General features: G+C 44.0%; 1 protein-coding gene across 1 annotated transcript; it reads right to left on the bottom strand.

Moving 5' to 3' along the window:
• Positions 1-3,760: 3,760 nt before the first annotated feature.
• Flg2 (filaggrin family member 2) lies at positions 3,761-17,497 on the bottom strand. The gene is made up of 4 exons (XM_028857311.2): positions 17,458-17,497; positions 14,692-14,855; positions 11,048-14,164; positions 3,761-10,964 (listed from the first exon to the last, which is right to left on the bottom strand). Exons 2-4 carry the CDS (start codon positions 14,827-14,829, stop codon positions 9,672-9,674), a joined length of 4,548 nt encoding a protein of 1,515 aa, XP_028713144.1. The 5' UTR covers positions 14,830-14,855; positions 17,458-17,497; the 3' UTR covers positions 3,761-9,671.
• Positions 17,498-18,696: the final 1,199 nt, after the last annotated feature.

The following is an 18,696-nucleotide window of genomic DNA, read 5'->3' as shown; positions in this document are numbered from 1 at the left end:
ATATATATTAGTCTGTCTGAACAGGGTTATTAAGCTATTGCAATTTTCATTGTAGGGGTCTTTCTTTTTTTAAGTTAATTTTATTCATAGGTATAGTTTGGGTTTCTTAGCAAAACTTGCAATTGTAAATTTACTAAATCAATCAATCTAATAGTCTTTTTGTGAAGTCTGGGTTTGTTCAGTATGTAGAGTCTTATTACTGCAAATTGATCATTTAACTACCTGTCTTTCTATTCATATCCCCTTTGTTTCCTTTTTTTAAAAAAATTTACTTCACTTTCCCCCTTCTACATGACTTCATTTTTGTTTGTTTCATTTTGTCATGCACAGTTCTTTTCTTCTTATATTTTTTCATTTTTTGTTTCTAATTACAATTTTGTACAATACATGTTGATCATATTTTCCTCCACTCCCAGTTCCTCCTAGATTCCTCACCTCCCTACCCATCCTTTCTCTCTTTTGAAAAAGGATTTACTATCTTTTCTCTCTTTTAAAAAACAAATAAACAAAAATGAAACCAAAACAAGAATCAAAACCAGAAAAATAACAAATAAAAGAATACAGGCAAAAGACAAAAAAAAAATGCCAAAGCAAATAAAAATGAAAAAAAAATCCACAAAAATACCATTTAGTTCATTTCCTGTTTGCCAACCACTCCTGGGCTTGAAGCCTGTCCTGGAGTCTGGTTGATATACCCAGTGACACTCTATTGGAGAAATCTGATTTTCCCTTTATCAGTGGGTATCAGTTCCAGATAGTTTCTCGGTTTAGGGGTGGGACCCTGTCTGCCTTGATCTGTGCAAGTCTTGTGTGTGGTGCTTTAGTCTCTGTGAGTTTATATGTGTACAAGTCCAATCATATCTGGAAGACACTGTTACTTTGGAATCATTTACCAGTCTTGTACTCTTTCTGCTTCCTTTGCTACATAGATCCCTGAGCCTTGAGAGGATGAGTTTGATCCCATTTAGTACTGAGTGCCCCAAAGTCTCTCACTTTCAGCATGTTGTCCAGTTGTGGGTCTCTGTATTAACAACCATATACTGCAAGGTGCTCCTTTGATGTGGGTTGAGTGAGGCACTGATCTATATAGCATTATGTCATTAGGAGTAATTTTACTGCTTTTTTTTAAAAAGCAGAATAGTAGTATTTGGTTCCCCTAGTCCCTGGACCTATCTAGTCTTAGTCTAGTCTATCTCAACACTTTACCAGTGTCAGATATGTGTTCCATCTCATAGATGGTCCTTAAATCCAACCAAAAAGTGCTTGTGTCACAATTATATCACTTTGTCTTGCAGGCATTTTAGTTGTAGGTCACAGTTTAAAGTGGATGATATTAATGCTTACCTTTCTCCTCTGGTATTGTGTGGAGTAACTATCAGGACCATGAACACTAGTTAGGAGGACTGATGTTTCTAGTTAGGCACTAGCTCAACTTTTCCATGTCAATCAAATTTTTCATGTTCAATGATATATATGTGTAGTCTTCAGCAATAGGGCCAAACCATCAGGTTGTAGTGAACAAACAATAGCCTTGGCAGTAGCTGTGATATGTTGGGGCTTCAATGGGCCCTTTTGGCCAATGACTCAAGAAGTTGTAAACTATTCCAAGTACTGGAGGTTTTACTTGGTGGCTTAAGATGTCAAGTTGGAGCAATGTTTCCATTATTTTGTGACTTCATCTAGATTACTTTCATATATGTGCATCCACATAAAGAAAAATATATATAAAATTGGCTTTTGGGATCTGGATTACCTCAGGATGATTTTTTTCTAGCTCCATACATTTGTTTGCAAATTTCGTTTTTTCAACAGCTAAATAATATTCCATTGTGCAAATGTACATATTTTCATTATCCATTCATCAGTTGGTGGACATTTAGGCTATTTTAGCTATTAGGAACAGAACAGCAGTGAATATGGATGAGCAAGCGTCTCTGTAGTATGATGTTAAATATTCAAGTATATACCCAAGAGTTGTATAGCAGTGTTTTGAGGTAGATCAGTTCCCAGCATCCTGAGGAATTAGGGCATTGATTTCCATAGTGGTGGCACCAGTTTGCACTCCCAATGGCAATGAGTAAATGTTTGTGGATGTGTGTCTGTGTGTTGATGTATGCATTTGAGTGCAGGTGTCCCAAGAGGCTAGGAAGGCATCAGATCCCCTGGAACTGGAATTGCAGAGTTGTGAGCCACCCAATATGGGTTCTGGAAACTGAACTCTGGTCCTCTAGAAAAGCAGTACACTCTTTAACTGCTGAACTATCTCTCTAATCCCTTTCTTTCTCTTGTTAAACCACTCTGGCTAAAATTTCTAATAGTGTTTAATGGTGGTGAAATGGAACCTTTGTGTTGTTCTTGACTGATTTTTTTCTTCATCATTTTATGCTCATTATGCATTTCTTAAATACAGTGTTTGCATGTTAAATTATAATAATTCTATAGCTAATTTGTTCATGGATTTTATCATGAAGGGTTTTGAATTTTTTGAATGTTTTTCTTCACCCAATGAAATGATCAAATAGTTTTTTTTTAAATCTTTCATTGTATTTGTATGTTATGGTATACTTTAGATTGTGTAAGTTTTAGTTTATTATCTAAGTAAAACTCTGTGAGTATCATGAAATATTCTAGTAGGTGGGATTCTTCACATCTCAATATCAAAATAATAGTACAGTTAATATGAAAGAATATACCACCCACTGCCAAAATGAGGAATCATGTTAAATGTTTTATTGTGGTAGAGTTTGGTAGGATTCTCACTTTTACCCTGCAAAGGCCACAACCTACATGTGACTGCAGAATACCCCTCCCCTGAAGATGTGGAGCTATGGGTGGTAGATGCCAGAATCTTCAGTTTCTCACTAAGTTTCTGCCCCAGATCTATGATTCTTACAGTGGTCTACTCTATGTTTCTAGCTCTGGTGTTCACTCATGGCCACTCATCTCAGAATATAACAACATCTACTGTTGTGGTTCCTCCTTACAGAAGAGGTGATGGCATGGTACCTTCCTTCCACCATTTTGAAATGTTTTATATTCTCACTCAGGAATTTCTCTTTAGTTTGAATTCCACAAGGAAGGTCAAGAAAAACAGTTTGAATTAGGGGCAAAGAAATGCAGGACGTAAAATTCTGTTTAAAAACTTGTTACTCTTTTACTAAATATGTTTCGTTTGGCCTTTTCTTTGAAACTGCAAATATGGGAAAAATTTTAAAGCTCTAAACTAGTTTTGACATTCTGGAAATTATCATTGGTACAATAGTAGTAGTCAACTTTCTGCTGAAGTTAGTATCTTGTACATATTTTTCTGTTTCTTTTTTTTACTGTTCATAACAAATTTATGAATTTTTTCCTTCTAGTACGGAACAATTACTTTTATTCTATAGGAAATGTAGGTGTTCCACAACCTCCACTGGCATGGATATTTCTATTCATGTATTTGACAGAGAAAGTTTATAGCACATAAATCTTATTCCCAGAGCTTGGACTACATTAGGAAATAGACATTTGGAATTACATTTATTTTTTTCTATGTTGATAATGATTAATAAAAACATTTCTAGTCAATTCAGTATAAAGTCTTCCTTGGACAGTAAATGAAGGGAGAAAAGGACTAGGTGTGGTTGATTTTCTTCCTTTGACTCTGCATTATTAGCTTCTGAGTATGTTACAGCTATTAGTTGCCAAGAGCGAGAAGAAAAATGTACACTTGACCCCTTGGGATGGAGTTATGTTTGTAGAAATAAAAATAGAGAAAATATATTAAGATGAAAAGTTTATTGTCAAATTTTAATCCAATACAATTTTCTGAATCTTCTATGTAGGAAATCATGACAATAAATTCAATAATAATACAGAGTTCCAATGATGACACAAAAGATAAAAGTATTCTGAATCTCCACCCAGGAAATAATCAAATTCTTTGTTCAGGACACAGAATGTGTTATATATAATATTGCTAGAAAAACTGTGACTCCAAAACTATGTCCTTTGCTTCTTGGATAAGGTTTTAATCAAAAAATTACAACAACATGTGGAAAACCCAAATACTTATCTCATAGAAATTTCAAATATTTATTTTAATTCCCAAATATCAAAATCATACATTTTAATCTTGTATTTCTGAATACAGTTCCAATACTTTTTAATTTGTTTACTTTCTTCTGTCCAAGAAGCTCAGTGTCTATGGAGTCCTACAAAAAGATCTTGCACCAAACAACATCAAAATAGTAGTACAGTTAATATGAAAGAATATACCACCTACTGCCAAAATGAGGAATCATGTTGGATGTTTTATTATCTTATGTGCATCTACTTTTCTCTTTGAGTTAGTTCTTATCTCGGTTTATCATATTTTATACTGGCTTCTCAATAAAAATGATGATATCTTTGTTCTTGGACATATGTGTATAGTGGAGTGTTGCTATCTACATAGGCAGAACCTAAGTTCATTTCTCTCTTTTCATGGTAACCTCTGAATTCAGAGTCTCTTGTCTCCTTGTCCTCTACATATTGACTATATTTTCTGATGGTCTCTGATGGATTATAACCTGGCTCCTGTCCTAGTCTTCCCTCACCAAACGTGGTTACACTTGGTAAATATTTACACTCTTCAGTTCCCATATAATATAGGCTCTGAAGAGAGCTATTGGGAGAAGATCTTGGATTTGCATATCTGCTGTCACTTGAGAGCTGGTAGCTGTCACTTGATTGGCCATGGTTATACACTTGCCTTTTATTGGTGCCGAATCCAGATTGATTTCCAATTGAATTGGATTCTGAATGTTCCTGAAATGATGTATATTGACTATGGCTGAAACCAGATTGGTCAATTGGCTGGCTTAGAGTAGTTTCTTGTTTTCCATTTATATTATATCCATATTTAGTATCATAGTCATTTGAATGTTCAAGTGTTATTAAAGGTTGGGGATGATTAGAAACTACATTTCCAGTTGTATTATAATCAGTCAGATTGTAGTGGTCAAGTGAATGACCATGATTAGTGTCAGAATCTCTGTATTTTAAAACCAGCCCTCCCATTCCTTCATTTCCTTTGAATCCTGCATGCTGAGAAAGAGAGAAAGACTGTCCATATGTTGGCACTTGTGTACTTGAACCTCTATGAGATGACCTCAGAGGACTAGATTTGCGGCTGCTAGTTCTGCTGCCTCCAGAAGGTCCATAGCCTGACTGGCCATAGTCATACTCCTCACAGCCATAGCTACCATGTCTCCAATGATGACTAGAATCATACTGGTGTCTAGAACTGGGTGACCGAAAACTCTTTGTTCCAGAGTGCCTTTGAGGAGACACCTGTCTTCCATGAGCTGGAGACCCAGAATCTCCATGCTGAACTCCAATATGTCCTTGAGAGGATTGAGAATATCTCCTGGAAACTACTGAGTGTTGTTCACCCTCACTGGACTCAGGATGAACAGGTGTACCTCTGGGACTTCTCTCAGAACCTGAATGTGAGGGCCTCTGCTGTCCAGACTGAGGCTGTCTAGTGCTGTCCCTAGATTGCCTTTCTGGATGTCCCTGTGGCCCATGACCTTGGGACCCAGACTCTCCATGCTGAACTCGTCCATGACCTTGAATAGATCCTGAATGTCCCCTGGAAACTACTGAGTGTTGTTCACCCTCACTGGACTCAGGATGAACAGGTGCCCCTCTGTGACTTCTCCCAGAAACTGAATGTGAGGGCTGTTGATGTCCAGACTGAGGCTGTCTAGTGCTGTCCCTGGACTGCCTTTCTGGATGTCCCTGTGGTCCATGACCTGGGGACCCAGACACTCCATGCTGGACTCCACCATGACCTTGTGAGGATCCTGAGTGTCCACTGGAAACTACTGAGTGTTGCTCACCCTCACTGGACTCAGAATGAACAGGTGCCCCTCTGGGACTTCTACCAGACCCCGAATGGGAGGGCCTCTGATGTCCAGACTGAGGCTGTCTACTGCTGTCCCTAGACTGTCTTTCTGGATGTCCCTGTGGCCCACGACCTGGGGACCCAGAATCTCCATGCTGGACTCCACCATGACCTTGAGTAGATCCTGAGTGTCCCCTGGAAACTACTGAGTGTTCCTCATCCTCACTGGACTCAGAATGAACAGGTGTACCTCTGGGACTTCTCTCAGTACCTGAATGTGAGGGCCTCTGTTGTCCATACTGAGGCTGTCTACTGCTGTCCCTAGACTGTCTTTCTGGATGTCCCTGTGGCCCATGACCTTGTGACCCAGACTCTCCATGCTGAACTCGTCCATGACCTTGAGTAGATCCTGAATGTCCCCTGGAAACTACTGAGTGTTCCTCATCCTCACTGGACTCAGGATGAACAGGTGTACCTCTGGGACTTCTCTCAGAACCTGAATGCGAGGGCCTCTGATGTCCAGACTGAGGCTGTCTAGTGCTGTCCCTGGACTGCCTTTCTGGATGTCCCTGTGGTCCATGACCTTGGGAACCAGGCTGTCCATGTTGGACTCCACTACGAGTATGACTGGATTCTGAGTGCCTGTGTGAGACTACTGAGTGTTGTTCACCCTCACTGGACTCAGAATGAACAGGTGTCCCTCTGGGACTTCTCTCAGAACCTGAATGTGAGGGCTGTTGATGTCCATACTGAGGCTGTCTAGTGCTGTCCCTAGACTGTCTTTCTGGATGTCCCTGTGGCCCATGACCTTGGGACCCAGACTCTCCATGCTGAACTCGTCCATGACCTTGAGTAGATCCTGAATGTCCCCTGGAAACTACTGAGTGTTGTTCACCCTCACTGGACTCAGGGTGAACAGGTGCCCCTCTGTGACTTCTCCCAGAAACTGAATGTGAGGGCTGTTGATGTCCAGACTGAGGCTGTCTAGTGCTGTCCCTGGACTGCCTTTCTGGATGTCCATGTGGACCATGACCTGGGGACCCAGAATCTCCATGCTGGACTCCACCATAACCTTTAGTGGATCCTGAGTGTCTGTGTGAGACTACTGAGTGTTGTTCACCCTCACTGGACTCAGGATGAACAGGTGACCCTCTGGGACTTCTCTCAGAACCTGAATGTGAGGGCTGTTGATGTCCAGACTGAGGCTGTCTAGTGCTGTCCCTAGACTGCCTTTCCGGGTGTCCCTGTGGTCCATGACCTGGGGACCCAGACACTCCATGCTGGACTCCACCATGACCTTGTGTGGATCCTGAGTGTCCACTGGAAACTACTGAGTGTTGCTCACCCTTACTGGACTCAGAATGAACAGGTGTCCCTCTGGGACTTCTCTCAGTACCTGAATGTGAGGGCCTCTGTTGTCCATACTGAGGCTGTCTAGTGCTGTCCCTAGACTGTCTTTCTGGATGTCCCTGTGGCCCATGACCTTGGGAACCAGACTCTCCATGCTGAACTCGTCCATGACCTTGAGTAGATCCTGAATGTCCCCTGGAAACTACTGAGTGTTGCTCACCCTCACTGGACTCAGGATGAACAGGTGACCCTCTGGGACTTCTACCAGAACCCGAATGGGAGGGCCTCTGTTGTCCAGACTGAGGCTGTCTACTGCTGTCCCTAGACTGCCTTTCTGGATGTCCCTGTGGCCCACGACCTGGCGACCGAGACACTCCATGCTGGACTCCACCATGACCTTGAGTGGATCCTGAATATCCCCTGGAAACTACTGAGTGTTCCTCATCCTCACTGGACTCAGAATGAACAGGTGTCCCTCTGGGACTTCTCTCAGTACCTGAATGTGAGGGCCTCTGATGTCCAGACTGAGGCTGTCTAGTGCTGTCCCTAGACTGCCTTTCTGGATGTACCTGGGGTCCATGACCTTGGGAACCAGGCTGTCCATGTTGGACTCCACCATGAGTATGACTGGATTCTGAGTGTCTGTGTGAGACTACTGAGTGTTTTTCCCCCTCACTGGACTCAGGATGAACAGGTGTACCTCTGGGACTTCTACCAGACCCCGAATGGGAGGGCCTCTGTTGTCCAGACTGAGGCTGTCTACTGCTGTCCCTAGACTGTCTTTCTGGATGTCCCTGTGGCCCACGACCTGGGGACCCAGAATCTCCATGCTGGACTCCACCATGACCTTGAGTAGATCCTGAGTGTCCCCTGGAAACTACTGAGTGTTGTTCTCCCTCACTGGACTCAGGATGAACAGGTGTACCTCTGGGTCTTCTCTCAGAACCTGAATGCGAGGGCCTCTGATGTCCAGACTGAGGCTGTCTAGTGCTGTCCCTAGACTGCCTTTCTGGATGTCCCTGTGGTCCATGACCTTGGGAACCAGGCTGTCCATGGTGGACTCCACCATGATTATGACTTGATTCTGAGTGTCTGTGTGAGACTACTGAGTGTTCCTCATCCTCACTGGACTCAGGATGAACAGGTGACCCTCTGGGACTTCTTTCAGAACCTGAATGTGAGGGCTGTTGATGTCTAGACTGAGGCTGTCTAGTGCTGTCCCTAGACTGCCTTTCTGGGTGTCCCTGTGGTCCATGACCTGGGGACCCAGACACTCCATGCTGGACTCCACCATGACCTTGTGTGGATCCTGAGTGTCCACTGGAAACTACTGAGTGTTGCTCACCCTCACTGGACTCAGAATGAACAGGTGTCCCTCTGGGACTTCTCTCAGTACCTGAATGTGAGGGCCTCTGTTGTCCAGACTGAGGCTGTCTAGTGCTGTCCCTAGACTGTCTTTCTGGATGTCCCTGTGGCCCATGACCTTGGGACCCAGACTCTCCATGCTGAACTCGTCCATGACCTTGAGTAGATCCTGAATGTCCCCTGGAAACTACTGAGTGTTGCTCACCCTCACTGGACTCAGGATGAACAGGTGACCCTCTGGGACTTCTACCAGAACCCGAATGGGAGGGCCTCTGATGTCCAGACTGAGGCTGTCTACTGCTGTCCCTAGACTGCCTTTCTGGATGTCCCTGTGGCCCACGACCTGGCGACCCAGACACTCCATGCTGGACTCCACCATGACCTTGAGTGGATCCTGAATATCCCCTGGAAACTACTGAGTGTTCCTCATCCTCACTGGACTCAGAATGAACAGGTGTCCCTCTGGGACTTCTCTCAGTACCTGAATGTGAGGGCCTCTGATGTCCAGACTGAGGCTGTCTAGTGCTGTCCCTAGACTGCCTTTCTGGATGTCCCTGTGGTCCATGACCTTGGGAACCAGGCTGTCCATGGTGGACTCCACCATGATTATGACTTGATTCTGAGTGTCTGTGTGAGACTACTGAGTGTTCCTCATCCTCACTGGACTCAGGATGAACAGGTGACCCTCTGGGACTTCTTTCAGAACCTGAATGTGAGGGCTGTTGATGTCTAGACTGAGGCTGTCTAGTGCTGTCCCTAGACTGCCTTTCTGGGTGTCCCTGTGGTCCATGACCTGGGGACCCAGACACTCCATGCTGGACTCCACCATGACCTTGTGTGGATCCTGAGTGTCCACTGGAAACTACTGAGTGTTGCTCACCCTCACTGGACTCAGAATGAACAGGTGTCCCTCTGGGACTTCTCTCAGTACCTGAATGTGAGGGCCTCTGTTGTCCAGACTGAGGCTGTCTAGTGCTGTCCCTAGACTGTCTTTCTGGATGTCCCTGTGGCCCATGACCTTGGGACCCAGACTCTCCATGCTGAACTCGTCCATGACCTTGAGTAGATCCTGAATGTCCCCTGGAAACTACTGAGTGTTGCTCACCCTCACTGGACTCAGGATGAACAGGTGACCCTCTGGGACTTCTACCAGAACCCGAATGGAGGGCCTCTGATGTCCAGACTGAGGCTGTCTACTGCTGTCCCTAGACTGCCTTTCTGGATGTCCCTGTGGCCCACGACCTGGCGACCCAGACACTCCATGCTGGACTCCACCATGACCTTGAGTGGATCCTGAATATCCCCTGGAAACTACTGAGTGTTCCTCATCCTCACTGGACTCAGAATGAACAGGTGTCCCTCTGGGACTTCTCTCAGTACCTGAATGTGAGGGCCTCTGATGTCCAGACTGAGGCTGTCTAGTGCTGTCCCTAGACTGCCTTTCTGGATGTACCTGGGGTCCATGACCTTGGGAACCAGGCTGTCCATGTTGGACTCCACCATGAGTATGACTGGATTCTGAGTGTCTGTGTGAGACTACTGAGTGTTGTTCCCCCTCACTGGACTCAGGATGAACAGGTGTACCTCTGGGACTTCTCTCAGTACCTGAATGCGAGGGCCTCTGTTGTCCAGACTGAGGCTGTCTACTGCTGTCCCTAGACTGTCTTTCTGGATGTCCCTGTGGCCCACGACCTGGGGACCCAGACTCTCCATGCTGGACTCCACCATGACCTTGAGTGGATCCTGAATGTCCCCTGGAAACTACTGAGTGTTGTTCCCGCTCACTGGACTCAGGATGAACAGGTGTACCTCTGGGTCTTCTCTCAGTACCTGAATGTGAGGGCCTCTGTTGTCCATACTGAGGCTGTCTAGTGCTGTCCCTAGACTGCCTTTCTGGATGTCCCTGTGGTCCATGACCTTGGGAACCAGGCTGTCCATGGTGGACTCCACCATGATTATGACTTGATTCTGAGTGTCTGTGTGAGACTACTGAGTGTTGTTCCCCCTCACTGGACTCAGGATGAACAGGTGACCCTCTGGGACTTCTCTCAGAACCTGAATGCGAGGGCCTCTGTTGTCCAGACTGAGGCTGTCTACTGCTGTCCCTAGACTGCCTTTCTGGATGTCCCTGTGGCCCACGACCTGGGGACCCAGACTCTCCATGCTGGACTCCACCATGACCTTGAGTGGATCCTGAATGTCCCCTGGAAACTACTGAGTGTTGCTCATCCTCACTGGACTCAGGATGAACAGGTGTTCCTCTGGGACTTCTCTCAGTACCTGAATGTGAGGGCCTCTGTTGTCCATACTGAGGCTGTCTAGTGCTGTCCCTAGACTGTCTTTCTGGATGTCCCTGTGGCCCATGACCTTGTGACCCAGACTCTCCATGCTGAACCTCCATGACCTGAGTGATCCTGATTTGGATACTACTGATCTACTGACTCAGGAACTGTGCCTACTGACCTGGATCCTGTACCTGCAGATATGTATTCTTGTATCTGAATTCCTGGAAACTACTGAGTGTTGTTCCCGCTCACTGGACTCAGGATGAACAGGTGACCGTCTGGGACTTCTTTCAGAACCTGAATGTGAGGGCTGTTGATGTCTTGACTGAGGCTGTCTAGTGCTGTCCCTAGACTGCCTTTCTGGATGTCCCTGTGGTCCCTGACCTGGGGACCCAGACTCTCCATGCTGACTTGGACCATGACCTTGAGTGGATCCTGAGTGTCCCCTGGAAACTACTGAGTGTTGTTCCCCCTCACTGGACTCAGGATGAACAGGTGTACCTCTGGGTCTTCTCTCAGAACCTGAATGTGAGGGCCTCTGATGTGCAGACTGAGGCTCTCTAGTGCTGTCCCTGGACTGCCTTTCTGGATGTCCCTGTGGTCCATGACCTTGGGAACCAGGCTGTCCATGGTGGACTCCACTATGAGTATGACTGGATTCTGAGTGTCTGTGTGAGACTACTGAGTGTTGTTCCCCCTCACTGGACTCAGGATGAACAGGTGACCCTCTGGGACTTCTCTCAGAACCTGAATGCGAGGGCCTCTGTTGTCCAGACTGAGGTTGTCTAGTGCTGTCCCTAGATTGCCTTTCTGTGTGTCCCTGTGGTCCATGACCTGGGGACCCAGACTCTCCATGCTGGACTCCACCATGAACTTGAGTGGATCCTGAGTGTCCCCTGGAAACTACTGAGTGTTGCTCACCCTCACTGGACTCAGGATGAACAGGTACCCCTCTGGAACTTCTCCCAGATCCTGAATGTGAGGGCTGTTGATGTCTAGACTGAGGCTGTCTAGTGCTGTCCCTAGATTGCCTTTCTGTATGTCCCTGTGGTCCATGACCTTGGGAACCAGGCTGTCCATGCTGACTTCCACCATGACCTTGAGTTGATCCTGAGTGTCCCCTGGAAACTACTGAGTGTTGTTCCTCCTCACTTGACTCAGAATGAACAGGTGTCCCTCTGGAACTTCTCCCAGTACTTGAATGTGAGGACTGTTGATGTCCAGACTGAGGCTGTCTAATGCTGTCCCTAGACTGCCTTTCTGGATGTCCCTGTGGTCCATGACCTGGGGACCCAGACTCTCCATGCTGAACTCCACCATGACCTTGAGTAGATCCTGAGTGTCCCCTGGAAACTACTGAGTGTTCCTCACCCTCACTGGACTCAGAATGAACAGGTGCCCCTCTGGAACTTCTTCCAGATCCTGAGTGTGATCCCTCCTCCTGCCCAGTCTGAGCCTGTCTCCTGCTGTCCTTTGACTGTGCCTGTGAATTTCCCTGTTTTCCATCATACTTTGATTTTGATTGTCCATGTTGTAATTCCCCATATCCAGACCCCTGTTGACCAGGTCCAGATGACTGACCATATCTATGCCCTTGTTTCCATGAGTTAGAAGACTGACCTGAACCATAACCATGTTTCTCATTCTTTGATGACTCACCTGGCCCAACCTCATGCTTCCCAGAGCTAGATGACTGACTTGAGCCTGAATACCCATGATGCCAAGAGCTAGTTTCCTGACCAGAACTTGACCCATGATTCCCAGCGCTAGATGTCTCAACTGAACCAGACTTATGCTGTCCAGAACTTGGTGACTGACCAGAACTGGATCCATGATGCCCAGATCTAGATGACTGACCATAACCATTCCCATGCTGCTCAGAAGTTGTAGACTGACCAGATTCAGACCCATGTTGCCCAGAACTAGATGGCTGACCTGAGCCTGATGACCCATGATGCCCGGAGCTTGAAGACTGAGCACAACCGGACTCATGTTGCCCCAAAGTAGATGACTGCCCCAAGTGAGACCCATGTTGACTACAACCTGTGGCTTGACCTGAGTTAGTACCATGTTGTCCACAGCAAGACTGACCTGATCCATGTCCATGTTGTTGAAAGCCTGAAGACTGCCTTGAATTTGTTCCATGTTGTTCACAGCATGATGACTTCCCTGAACCAGACCCATGATGGCCACACTTGGAAAATTCACTGGAACTATATCCCTTTTGATGACAGCTTGAAGGGTGTCCACAGGACCTGGTTCCATGTTGATCATAACCAGAAGACGGAGTTGCTCCAGACCCACAGCATGATGAATGACATGAGCCCATCCTTTGCTGACTTCCACAGTTCTGAGGTTGACCACATTGTTTAGATCCATACCCTCTCTGACTAGAAGACTGGCTACAGGATCTATGCTCAGGTTGACAACATCTAGAGGACTGACCTCCTGAGACACATCCATAGCCTTGTCTTCTGCTAGTTCCTGACTGACATCTTGACTGGGTACAGCAAGATTGATTTCCTTGCCCCCCAGAGCTATTTGCCTGACAAGAACTTGAAGCATTTTGTGGCTTGCAGCATCCACCAGAATTGCTGTAACCACAGGTATGACTTTGTACCTTACTATTTCCTGAACTTGAAGAGCTAGGCCCAAGCTTTTGTTCTTCATCCTTTCTTGACTGAGTAGAATTTGATTTATGTTTGTTCTTCTCCAGTCCATGTGACAATCCACTATGACCTTTTCTTCTCTGACTGTTTAACCTAGATCCAGATTCATATTCTTCCCCAGACTCACTAGAGGACCTACTATGTGAGTTGTTTCTTTTTCCTTCTAACTCTTCAGAGCCAGAACCATGTCTCTCTTTGTTACTGCTCCAAGAGTGACCAGAGATAGACTCATGGTGTTTTTTCCTAAGTTCTTCTGAGCTGGAGAATTCACCTTGCCTTTCCAGCCACCTAGGGTTGGACCTACGTCTACGTTTTCCAGTTCCTGATAAGCTCCCAGAACTATGTCCATGCTCCTCTCCCTCACTCCAACTTGAATGTCTCAAACCTGATTTCTGTTTCGGTGTCTCCTCTTCCTCTTCTGTTTCACTTTCTTCCTTTTGCTGTTGATGACCATGTCTATGCTTCTTTGACCCTGAAGCTTTACAGTATTCTTTTCCAAGAACCTTGTTGCAGGCCATAGCCAGTTTGAATACCATCAGAAGAAACTCAGTAAAGTCTAGTCTTCGGTCATGATCTCGATCCAGCATATGCATGATGACATCTACTGTGTCTGGATCATCTGGATTCTGTATATGACAGACACATCAAGGAAGACTTGGTTAGCCCAGCCTTATTCTCAGCTAAAATAACCTAGTATTACGTAGTATATATTGTGCGCTATATGATTTTAATTCATTTGAGTATTACTTTAGGTTAATAGGACCTAGCATATATGAAGGGTTAATAGAAAATAAAGACCATTGTGATCTGTGGAAGAAGATGACATTCCTTTATAATACTGTTCCACATTTGTTAGAATAACCAATCAATCAATCAATTGGCTAATTTCTTAGCACAAATTTATTTATTTACTTGGAATGGGAAGCCTGAGTGTATGAGAAAGTTGGGTTCTAAAAAGTGGAAGTGCACAGGAATGTATGGAAGAAACATCTGTCTTTAAAAAATATACACAGATTTAATAGATTTATGGTGCCCTAGTTCAAAAGTCTATTCCTTGGGTTTGCTCAAAATCAGCTGGGGCTGGGCACTTTCCTACTAATTTTGATCTTAGAACACATACAGAACCCCAGAAGCCTTCAGACTTGGCCCATACCTTCAAAATTGGACGAAACTCTTTCTCCAGAAGTTCCTTTAGCTCATCCTTGCTCAGTGTGCCACATTCTCCATCTTGCTTGGTGTATTTGTAGAATATATCAATGACAGTGACAACACTTCTTAAGAGGTCCGTCATCTTGTTCTCCCCAAGTTTAAATGAACCTAGAGAGAGAAAGAAACAGAGATAGATAGAAAGAAAGGGTCAGAGAGAGTTCTCATTATCTTTCAATTTCCTAACAGGTCTTATTTTAATATAATGTAGTGGTTCTCAACCTCTCTAATGCTGAGACCCTTTAATACAGTTCCTCATGTTGTAATAACCCTCAAATATAATTATTTTCATTGCTACTTCATAACTGTAATTTTGCTACTGTTATGAATCACAATGTAAATATATTATATGTAGGATATCTGATCTATGATCCCTATGAAAGGGGTCATGACCTACAGGTTGAGAACTGCTGGTAAAATAACTTAAAACCTCTTCTCTTTCTTCAACCTCAACGTATAAGTATGGCTCAGTGTTTCTGTAATGTCAGTCAACACAGTGGGGACTTTGGGTATGTTCCTAGACCAACTGGGATGATCTCAACTCTACATTATCATTTATTTGATTAATATATTCTCGATATAATATCTCTGAGTATAGTGGTGTCTGGTGTTACTCTTGACTTCCAAATTTCCCAGTCTGTCTTGTCTCTTCTGCTTTCTCCTATTCTTTTCTCTCCATACCTCTCCTTGCCCCTTCTTTTCTTTTCTCTCTTTTTTTCCTTTTCATTTATTTCCTGGCATGTGTGTGATACATGTATGTGTTTGTGTGAGTGTGCATGCACATTTGTGTTTGGGGATACAATGTGTATATATGGACATGTGTGTGGAAAACAAATCATCCTTCACATTGTTTTTATATCTTTCCTTTATATGCGAGTGAATTGTGTATGTTATGTAAGTGTATGTATGATATGTGAGGGTTTGTATGTGTATTTGTATTTGTGCATGAGAACAGGCACTCATGTGCCATGGTGCATGTGTGGAGATCAGAGGAAAACCTCAGCACTTTCCACATTGTTTGAGTCATGGTTTCCTTTTTTTCCCCCCAGACATAGTTTCTCTGTGTTGTTTTGGAGCTTGTCCTGGATCTCACAATATAGACCAGGCTGGCCTCAAACTCACAGAGATCCTCCTGGCTTGGCCTACCGAGTGCTGGGATTAAAGGTGTACACCACTGCCGCCTGGCCTCATGGTTTCCTTTGTGTATGGTGTTTGTCACTGTGTTGCCAGACTAGCTATAGGAACATTAGGATTTTAGATGTGCACTGCTGTGCCCAGCTATACATGGGTTCTAGGCATTTGAACTTGGGCCCCCACATTTGTACTCTAAGTTCTTTAGACACTGAGCCATTCCTCCAGTCTTCCACCTTGCATTTGAGACAAGGTCTCTCAGTGAAACTGGCGCTCATTGAGTTGGCTAGATTGGCTAGCAAATGAGCTCTGGAGAGCCAGCAGCTTCTCTCCCTAACCCAGCACTGGATTACAAACACATGCTGCCACACCCAGCTTTTATATAGGTGTTCAGATTGGCTAGCAAATGAGCTCTGGAGAGCCAGCAGCTTCTCTCCCTAACCCAGCACTGGATTACAAACACATGCTGCCACACCCAGCTTTTACATAGGTGCTCTGCATCTAAATTCAGGCCCTTATGCATGTGTGGCCGGCACTTTACCTGTTCAGTTATTTGCTCAGGCTCTTTTCTTTTCTCTCTTCCTTTCCTTTCCCTTCCTTATGGTCTTTCTTCAGTCCTTTCTTTCTTTATTTTTATTTTAGAGACAGGATCTCATGTAGCTCAGGATGGCCTCAAAAATTGCTTTTTTAGCAAAGCTTGGCAATTGACTACTGATCTCCTTTGCTTTCACCTCCCAAGTGGCAGAATTACATGCATGTTCCCCCATTCCCAGCTGGGGCAAGAGTGTGAGATGCCTTAACATCTAAATCCTTTTTGTTCATCAGAAAGCAAACTAGACCAAAAGTCCTAAGGAAAATTAAAAATGGGCCAAGTGTCTCAATAATACGTTGATACTTTAGAACCTAGAGATAGTATTGCCCTTATCCCAAGTCAGAAACTGGCATAATATCAGCCCTCGATAAAACACCATTCCTTTTAAACATTAGCAATCCAGACAAGAATTTGAAAATGGAGAATTAGATCTCAAAGCTCTATGAACCAACACTGAACCACAAAGAAACTACACCGTCCTACCAGTCTCTTTCACGTGCCTAGAAAAGATGACATATGGAAAAATTAGGGAGAATATGAGATGGTCTAGAACAGCGGTTCTCAACATTCCTAATGCTGTGATCCTTTAATATAGTTCCTCAGGTTGTAGTGACCCCCCCAACCATAATTTTTTTTTGTTGCTACTCCATAGCTCTAATTTTGCTAATATTATGGATCTCAATGTAAATATCTGATATACAGGATATCTGACATGTGGCCCTGGTAAAAGGTTGTTTGACCTCCAAAGGGGTCATGACCTGCAGATTGAGAACCTCTGGCCTAGACAAAGACAGACTTGATAAAGACATATTGATTTCTAAAGACTCAGAATAAACTAAATTAACCGACCCAAACAGCAAACCAAAAATAAAAGGAGCAACAACAAAAGGAAAAATAGCAAACTACGATAGTCTCTATGCCTGAGCTCAGACTTAGCTCAGGATATCCGGCACAAGAGCACCAAATCCTATAGATTTAAATTTCTCTCACCTGGTTCACCAAAGGAACAAGTAGGATAAGGCCTGATGCAGCTTGCAGGGTGTCGATAGATTAGGACAGTGACCCTTATATAGCTTCTAGCCTGGGTGCTGTCTTCTGTGGGATGGGCTGATTCATTTCTAATCTAACTTAACTCCACCCCTTGCATGTTTATCTTCCTTCTTCACATTCTCGTCTGTAAGATGATTGCAGAAAGGGTGTTAATGGCCTCTCCTTCCACAACAGAGACATGCCTGGACACTCTCCTTTAGGGTCATACACAGTGAGAAGCAGAGACCTCGCTGTGGAGGACTGATTTGTGCCATTAGTTTTCATTATCTAGTGTTCAAAGAAGATAGCAGAGTCTAAGATACTTGGCAGGTACACAGTGAAGGGTTTTTTTTTGAATTGCAAATGACCCAGGCCACTAAGCTTACTCAATTCATGACTTTTGCAATAATATTATGCTACCATTTGTTGAGAATTTACTGTATTCAGATACTGTGTTGAACATATCTCTCTTATCATGTTGTCTCATAACATTTGCATGTGTGCTTTTCCCCACATCATAAATGAAGACATTGGTTTAAAAGCATTCAAAGTCATAGCTATATGATAAAAGTGTTGAGAATCGAACATATAACTATCTTATTGTACACTGTTGCTGTAACCATTGTTAGTGCAACCTTATTATATAACCATTATGCATAAATGAATCTGAGATTTATACCATATGTACACCATTTTAAGAATGCCAGGTCTACTGAAACACAATATTATGAAGGGCTAATGTATGCGATGCTGCAAGCCATGAAAAGATGAAATATTCTCTGGTTCTGTGTAAGCTACTTTTTTTGGCTATCCAAGTATAGGGTCTGTAAGTAAAAGTAATGTTTTTAAAAATAAGTGTTTAAGATGACTTTAGAGCAGGACTTTCTTCCAGTGCCCTATATTCACTGGTAGTCTGGCATCTTTAGGCCTAATCTCTTGGGAAAGTATATGTACATAATGTATATCATGTGTGTTTAAGGGTAGCAAAATAATTAGAAAACTGCATTAGGCATGATAAATCACCTCTTCTGTACTCATCACCATGCAATGGTAACAGCAGCTGTCATTGGTGAAGTGATTACTGTCTTCTGTTTTTGCTTACTTTTCTATTTTTATTTCTCAAGTAAATTTGTAAGGTCAATACTATTGTCGCTTCCTTTACGGACCATGAAATAAAAGCATAAAAAAATTTAAATTGGG

This window comes from Peromyscus leucopus, chromosome 6 (assembly GCF_004664715.2).
Source record: "Peromyscus leucopus breed LL Stock chromosome 6, UCI_PerLeu_2.1, whole genome shotgun sequence".
NCBI lineage: Eukaryota > Metazoa > Chordata > Mammalia > Rodentia > Cricetidae > Peromyscus > Peromyscus leucopus.
The sequence above is the reverse complement of the archived record's forward strand: the minus strand, read 5'-3'. Positions and strand labels throughout refer to the sequence as shown.